Source organism: Vigna unguiculata, chromosome 4, assembly GCF_004118075.2.
Source record: "Vigna unguiculata cultivar IT97K-499-35 chromosome 4, ASM411807v1, whole genome shotgun sequence".
Classification (NCBI taxonomy): domain Eukaryota; kingdom Viridiplantae; phylum Streptophyta; class Magnoliopsida; order Fabales; family Fabaceae; genus Vigna; species Vigna unguiculata.
The window spans coordinates 8,277,146-8,286,083 of NC_040282.1; the positions used below are offsets into that span (position 1 = coordinate 8,277,146).

An 8,938-nucleotide genomic window follows, 5' to 3' on the forward strand; every position below is an offset into this window, starting at 1 on the left:
TAATTAACTAATTTAAAAGAATTTATTTAAAAATTGTTATAAGATACAATAATTTATTATTATTTTTATGTAAAAGATTTTTTTAAGATATATATATATATATATATATATATATATATATATATATATATTTTATCAAAAAATCACATAAAATATTTTAAATGTATTTAGGATTTTAAGGGTGAGAATGAAGTTTCTGAATACACATACTAAAGGAGTGAATAAAGGCTACTTACGCTTGTTGAAAAAGAACATTACACAATGATAAACTTTGAAGGTTTACCTATTAAGAAATTTTTTCATCATAGTTGAGAAAGTTTCGTTTAAGGCTGTTATGTGTGCATTTTTGTGAAAAAAAACTTGTTTTTTTTTTTTAATTGGTTTGTTAAAGGAAATGATTATTGAGAAAGGTTTTATTTATTTTCAAAAAAGCCTTGGACTTTAATCATATTGTGAGTTTTATTTTTTAAACAAAATATTTTTGCTTTGTTATCCGTTGCAAAACTTGGAAAAAATTTTCAGAGATGCCGAATTATAGTTTTTCAAATTCATTATATACAATTCTAGAAATTTTAGAAAGTTGTTTTTTATTATTTTTAATTTTTGATTATCATGAAATCTTTCAAGTTTAATTGACGTAGATGCATTATTTTCATCTTCATCACAAGTTTTTTTCATGAAAAAAAAGGAATAAATTATTTTACTCTTTATCATGATTTTTCTTATACAAATTTATCAACTCTCACATATTTAGAAGAAGATAAATTTACCGCCGTATACATTAGACAAATTTATCACATGCAAGAGAAAATATTTCTTAAAAAAAAAAAGTTAGAAAATGAACTTACAAAAGAAATTGATCAGTTAAAAATGTTTCTTAACTCCTCAATTTTATGGTGATACAATTTTATTTTAAAAATGATGAGAAAACAAGGGTAAAATATAATGGGTATGGACACAATTTTATTTTAAAAATGGTGAGAGAGCAAAGGTAAAATATAATGGGTATGGGCGGTGGGGGAGGGGTCGTCGCTCCCCTATATTATTTAGAAGGTCCATCGGTGTTTGCTATGTTAGCATTATTTTTCCATTTTATTAATAAAGTTTGGGTGTAAGACATTGTTTAATTTTATTTATCCGCTTTAATAAAGTGGTGACATCTTTTAATTTTATTCATGTATTATAAAATTTAGAAGCGTGAAAAATTGAGGTATTACGCTTTATACTTGTGGCACTTATAAAAATAACTTATAAGGGTGTTAACATACCCTATAACTTATAACTCATAGTAGTGACATTTATAAACATGAACGGTGTTGACTTACCCTATAACTAAGGTTGGGCAAAGTTAATTCAATTGTACTGGAATGTAGATTAACTGCACTAAATTAAACTAAAAATAATTGAATTACATTCAACAAAATCTGAAGTAAACTTTTATACAGTTTAGTTTAAAAATATTGAACCCCTAAAAATTAAGTTCAGTTAATTATCCACTAATTGAACTACCTTTTTATTATTTTCTGTCCAATAATAAAATGCCCTTCACAATTAGCCCACATCTCGCGCTGTCCACTGTGAGTCTGGATTCTCTACTGATTTTTTGTGTTGTCCTCTACTGAGCATTAAAAATACACTGTGTTGGTATTTTAAATATTTTTTTAATATATTTTAAAACGTCAAAATTAATGGTCATCAATATATTATGAAGACACAGTAGAGAAACAACACAAACAAACCTAGCAGAGTATCCAAATTCCTCCACTGTATCAGAGGATGCGTGTAAGTGTTAATTATATTATTACATGATTTTGAACTATTGAATCTTCACATGATATATAATAAAATTTTGTTAATTGTTTTTTCTAATAAATCACTTATATGTTAGTTGGAGAATTGATATTAAACTATCTAATAAACTTTTTTATTTACCAAAGAAAATTTGAATTATTGACCGAATTAATTAAAAATAATTCAGAACAAGGAAAGTTATTTCTGAATGGAAATTAACTTTTAAACCCGTAAGCTATAGTTTTGTTGCCAACAACTTAGTGATGCTAAAATGTATTTTTTTAATAGAAAAGGAATATATATATATATATATATATATATATATATATATATATATATATATAATCTTTTTGGATGAATTGTCAAGGTAATTGAAGTTCATTAAAAATTATATATTAAATTATCTTGGATGATTAATTGTCAAAAAAAAGGAAGTTTTATGAATTTACATAAGGATGGCAAATTTAATTATCAAATGTAAGTATGCCTATCAAAAATAGTTTAGTTCGGAACACAATTCAGTTCATATAGCACTGCAATTCAATATATTTCAGTTTTTTAGAACAACAAACAGTTCAGTTCGTTTGGGCTTGTTTTTTCAAATCAATTCAATTCAAGTGAACTATTGTTTAGTTTACTGCATTTTTTAACAGTGCAGTGCAGTTAAGTGCATCTTGACAGGTCATACCTATAACTTATAACTTAACTTATAACTTATAGTAGTGACACATATAAACAATAATTTATAAGAAGATTTACTTACCATCTAAACCATGTTACAAAATAATATAACTACACAAAGCACATTTATGTAGGGAGTACAACTGGCATAGGCCTCAAATGCATGCAATTGTTTTGTGAAAATTATTTGCAGGTCAATATACAAAAGTCTTACCTCTTGCTTTATTTGAATATTTGGAAGATATTATCCTTATTCTTCTGCGAATAACTATTTTTTATATATCTAATTCTGACCATTATTTTAAATTATCATAAATTTTATTTAGTACGATTTTTAACGACTAAAATTTGTAAATTTGTAAATTTGTAAATGAGTTTAAATCTCAATCCTACGATTTCCTTAAAATCATGTTAGGTAAACAATTTGGAATTTACAGTACAAAGCATTTACTTAATAAAAATTACAACCGTAAAAAAAATGGTCTTTTATGTATTTTGTTCAATTTGATTTATCTTTTAATAAAAGAAAACTCAATTTTGTTTCTTATATTTCAGAAATCCAACGTGAATTTTATTTTCAATTGAAACCCAAATGGATAAGGCTACACATTTGTTTTATTATTTTAATATTTTATAAATTATAATAAACTTAATCCAAATTTCTTAAATTAATAAAACCAATAAAAAAACTAAGAACATTTTCAGAAGAAATAAAAGTAGAACTGTAAGGTCCACTTACTTTACTACCTTTATTTTAAAGGACTGCCCCAAATAAGTTGGGCCTAGGGCTGGCCCATAAAGAACCAAAGCCCCTAAACCAGCTGAAACACTTTTATGATAGTCACTGGTATAACAAAAGGATATTACATCGGTTTTTTTGGCATATTATATTAGTTTTATAACTGATGTTGTATCAGACAATGTAATAAGTGAGAGACATATTACATCAGTTGTAAAAATTAATGTAATATCACATAGTAGATAAAGTTTATTTTAGACCTGAAAAGTAGATATTACATGGTTGCTTGTGGTAACCGAAGTAATATCATGTATTATATTATAAAAAATAATACATATTACATCGATTATGGTTACAATTGATGTAATATGTATTGTTCTTTTTAAATACAAACAAGTTTTTCTAACTTGTAAACCAAAACCTACAAATATACATAGATTCCAGAGTAGACAATTGAAATACTTAATGTTTTGTAATGCTACTTATACATCAATACTTACAATAAAGTACTAAAGCTTGTCAAAACCTGGCAAAACCCTTAGGCTAAATGTTAAAGTCACAAAATACTTAAAAACATCCAAATAAAACATTTTTAATAGCCATGACATCAAATTTTTACGCCTCAAAAAATATTTTGCGCATTCCATGCGAATTTCTTCGTTTGTGTGTTTCCAATGGTTCGACATCCTAAAAAAACTGTAATAGGGAATATATATATATATATATATATATATATATATATATATATATCATGTTATAATAAAGCATATATGAAAGTTAACATGAAAGTTAAGACATCAATAGTTAAAGAAATTCATACATCAGCCCATGAATCATCTATCTTAGCATGAACTATGGTCCACATTCAATGCATAATGTAGTATCCACACTCAAAGCTTCCATGTTGCTTATTGTACTAATATATGAAATTTACGTAATTAATATATGAAGAACTAAGAAAATTTAGTTTATTCTATATAGCTTCAATGCAAACTACATACCATTATATCCAATAATAATGGTATGTAGATGCATTGGATTTACCATCTAAGACATTGATGACATTAATAGCACTAAAAAGAGAATTCATTACATTTACAACATAATCATGATAAAATACATTACTTTTGTAATTAAGACATACCTTTGTATTAAAGTTTTCAATTCTTTGCTTGGCTTCTAGTGCACTCAACAAAACCACATGACAATATGGTCTATGAGACAAATAATAATCAATTGTCAAAGAGACCTATTAAATAAAGATTTTAGTTAGTGATTTGGCATTAGTTAGATAATAACTAAAGTGAGTGAGTTCAACTTACGCATGAAAATAAGGAGCGATGTAAATTTTTTTCTAGGATGCATCAATCAACCATTGAATGTAAATTTAAGAGTGCATTGTTCTATTCCTAGACTTTTGTGTACTTTGAGGCTCAAGGAAATCATAGATATTAGCATTTCTTGCATTGACAATTAATCCATTTAGATACATGCATTGCTACAAATTCACAAGGTTTAGGTTGATCTAACGAAACATAAGTTAAATGCAAAATATAAATTTAAGTGCACTCACATAATTCAAAGTTGAATGACTACAATGTTCAATATCTGATTACCCTGAATTATTTCAAACAAATCTGACATGTTTATATACAATGATATATCATCATTGTCAACGCTAAAGATGGTTGCATCAACGCTAATGGAATGCCATAAGGTACTTGAAACAAATTGGATGATGCCCTAATCAACTCCTTAATTGGATTAACATTTTGGTCAAGTTGGGGTTCATAGCTCGGGCTCAAAACTATAGTCTAACTCCCATACGAAAACCAGCAGTACGCGCATGACCCAGGTGCTCTTCATCCCGTTAGCTGCAAGACCAAGCCTCAAATTTCTAGGATCACTCCCAAACTGTGGATAGAGTGTATCATTTCTCTTTCATTGAGGTGAATCAGTTGTGTGTCATAACAATCCATCACTTTTTCTTCCATTTGCATGCCACACAAGGCTTTTTGCATCATTAACATTAACAAATAAACGTTTAAATCGAGGTATGATTGGTAGATACCATGTCATTCAACAATTCAAGCAATTCAATGATACTTTTATCTATCCACCCATTTCTTGCCTTGATGTTAAATAATCTTAATATTGCTAACAAACGTGTGAATCTTGTACAGTCGAGATATAAAGCTTTTTCTAAATCATCTTTCAATAAATCATACATGTGTGCGTGTTAAGAATTTTCTTCTCCAATATCCTCAACCATATCCTTCATGTGATCTTCACAATATACATTAGACTATGGAGATGGAGATACAATTGAGAGGTTTACAATTTCACTATGTTAGGTCCACGTTGTATAACTCTTTAAGAAATCATCACAAATAAAATGTTCTCTTACCAACTTAATTGGTAGTCTCTCTCGTTTAAACAATTAACACAGGATCAATAATATTTTCCATTCAAAAGTCTTCTTTTTCGTTGAGCAGATTGTAGAAATTCTTCAACATCATTATCATATACACCACTAACTCAACTAGCATTCACCCAACTTCGATCTATTTCTACACAACATAAAATCCATTGTTTATTTATGAATATCTCCCATTCATTAAAAAATATACTACTTTGCAAACTGTCAAAAACGACGACTGAAGTTCATCATAATGATTGTCATTACTCCTTCCTTTAATTTTAAAATATAATTTGGGATATTTCAATTTTTATATTGAATCTTAAATAGGAAACTAAGAAACAACCCAACTATAAAATTGATGGAAAAACACTTAAAATATGAACTTCTAAACATATTGTTGAGTGTTGAACACCCTTGGACCCAAAACCAACACGTTAACATTACTACTAATACCAAAGCACAACAATTAGATACTTGGAAAAGCAGTAATCAAATATAAATCATAATCCTGAAAATAAATTTCATGAATCACGATGTAAACAAAAAGAAAAAGAAATAAGAAAAGGCCCAAAAGTGTTAATAGGTTGAAATACTCTCTAATTTCTTATGATCTGCATTTAAGACAACCAAGGATTGTTTTGAAGAACTTGAAATATAACACTTGTAAATTTCTTAGTTGTTTTGTAATAAATTCATAATATCCTTTTGTATATATCAATATGGCAATAGTGGCCCTTACAACAAGTTGGATAGAGCAAAGCAAATAGAAACCCATGCCTTATTCAACAATAGAGTCACTAAAGTAGCTTTGAATCAAGAACAACCAAATTCAAATTTTGTATACTACATTTACTTATCCATACACGGTTTTTTTGCAAGCATTCCCTATATTATTCAATTTCTTTTCCATTTCTAAGAAGGCACTCTACCTTGTTACAAAAAATTCTATCTTATGAAAAACAAAGATGATGTACGTTACCATAAGAAGACGCATCTCAACGGAAGAGAAAGAATATGTTGGGAGGGGAGTGCCACTGTAAGGGTTTGAGAGTCTCGTTTGAAGCCCACCATAGAACAGGACCAAGAGGCACAGGTTGAGCACAATGCAGCGGTAAACTGAGAGGGTTGAGCGGCGACAATGGTACTGGCAAAAAAGCTCCTTTAGGGCGACAATGCCAGCCTAAAAAAAATGTTGTTCGGTATGAAAGAGGCACACAACAATGGTGAACGAGGCACAAGTGGAGGATCAAAAACAGGTAGAACCAGCTGCGAGAGAAAACAAAGAACCGGAACAAAAGAGAGAAATGAAAAGGCATGAGCTTTGAATAAAAACATATACTACGTCAATTCTCTCTAACAATTGATGTTGTATCATGTGTTTTTTTTAAGTTCAATTCAAATGTCATACTACATCGACTACCCGAACAACTGATGTTATATTACTTTCAGTATTTACAAAATTGTCACCGATATTTTCTTATTACATAATTTCATTAACGAGTTATAATAATAATTCATAAAAAGTATCATTTTTCATGACAAGTGTAGTTGTAATCATTATAAAATGAATTATATTTTATGACAGTTGAATATACTATCATAAAAGATACATTTTTCTTTTAAAAATTTTGTTTATTTAATCAATTTCTACTTGTATCGTAAAAAGTGCATTTTTTTCCTTCTAATTTTTATTTATTTAATCAATTATATACTTGCATAACAAATACTTTGTATACAAGAAACACTTATATGACAAAGATTTTTTAACAATACAAAACAAAGATTTTTGAACAAAAAATTTTAGTGATTTCATACATTAACTATAACAAAACTTTACTGAAATTTAATTTAAACAACTACATATAAACATGATCATTACAACAAATATTTAAAAGAAAAAAATGTCAATTATCTTGAACTTCATGTAACACCTCATTCTTTAATGGGATAAGTAATTGAGTATCTACATGCTTAAATATTTATTCAATCAATAAAAGATAAAAATAGTTAATTTTTAAATATTTAAGATATTTGAACTAATTGTATGTTATCTCTCTCTAAGAGACACTATTTTTTACGATATGAAACACCCGTATATTTATGTTGATCATAAATGTGAAAATCACTTTCCACAATTGGTTTAACATGTGCTCTTGGAAACACAAGTTAAGGAGGAAACTCTGGATCACAATTATGCAAGAAAACGTGAACATCAAACACTTGTTCAAAGATGCAATGCATTGAGAAACTATATAAACCACAACAAAGAGTGGGAAAATATGCATAAGAAAAATTAACACTAATTAACAACACTTGATTCTTCATTCAACATAAGATGGACTCCCAAAATGCAAGCTACAATGTTGGGCAAGCCAAGGGTCAAGCTCAGGTCTACCTTCAACCTCTTCTCTTTGTAGTGTGTTGATGTTCACGCATGCTCAATATTCATAAATCATTGAAAGGTTTTTGTATGATATTGCAGGAAAAGGCTAGCAACATGATGGACAAGGCTAGCGATGCTGCTCATTCTGCTCAAGATTCCATGCAACAGGTTCTTCTATTCTTTGTTTCCCAACTTTTATCTAAATCAAAGCATGTTGTAACATTCATGTTTAATCCATATTTACAATAATATTCATATTGACATTCGAATGTAAAGAGTCTTACATGGTTGTTGAATTAGAAAATAAAATGCATGATAAAAGTAAGTGTATTTTATTGTGTATAGGCTGGGCAACAAATGCAGGAAAAGGCACAAGGAGCTACTGATTCTATCAAGAGTGCTTTGAATTCAAAGAATTAAAAAGCTAAATGGATCGTTAATTATGCTTGACTTTCTTCCCTTCAAATAAACCTTATTTTTGTTCATCTACATATTTTGTAGAAATATCATTCTTTTTTTATATTAGATGTATTCATCTTATCTTATTTCAATTTGTAGAAACATCATTCAATTTTATTTCAAATGTAACCATTTTCCTTTGATTTGGGAAACCAGATTTTTTAATGATCAAAGACTCAAAGTTTTAAATATGAATGGTTCTAAAATCTTGTAGAAAGACATTGCTAACACCAAAATGTTAGATCTAGCCATTTATAAGTACATTTTGTTGAGTTCCTTTCAACAAGCAACAAGTTTATCTATCAATTAAATTACTTCTCAGTCCTACAATTTGTTTTAAATTCTATTAGGCAAACATTTTGGAATTTTGAATGCAAAGCATTTTTTTTTTGGATGAATTGAAACATTTTTCACTTAATTAAAATTATGTTAAATTACTCTTTTGGTCCTTATATTTGTCAAG

At 28.1% G+C, this 8,938-nt stretch overlaps 1 protein-coding gene across 1 annotated transcript; it reads left to right on the forward strand.

The window, feature by feature from the left end:
• Window positions 1–7,919: 7,919 nt before the first annotated feature.
• Window positions 7,920–8,595, forward strand: LOC114181090 (stress-induced protein KIN2-like). Its single transcript, XM_028067431.1, has 3 exons — window positions 7,920–8,022; window positions 8,116–8,184; window positions 8,362–8,595. The coding sequence occupies exons 1-3, from the start codon at window positions 7,969–7,971 to the stop codon at window positions 8,434–8,436; spliced, it is 198 nt and encodes a 65-aa protein (XP_027923232.1). The 5' UTR covers window positions 7,920–7,968; the 3' UTR covers window positions 8,437–8,595.
• The last annotated feature ends 343 nt before the right edge of the window (window positions 8,596–8,938 follow it).

Coding starts and splice junctions, on each gene's coding strand:
- LOC114181090 (XM_028067431.1), top strand. CDS start 7,969: ATGGACTCCCAAAATGCAAGCTACAATGTTGGGCAAGCCAAGGGTCAA. Junction 8,023..8,115: donor AAGCCAAGGGTCAAGCTCAG/GTCTACCTTCAA, acceptor ATGATATTGCAG/GAAAAGGCTAGCAACATGAT. Junction 8,185..8,361: donor CTCAAGATTCCATGCAACAG/GTTCTTCTATTC, acceptor TATTGTGTATAG/GCTGGGCAACAAATGCAGGA.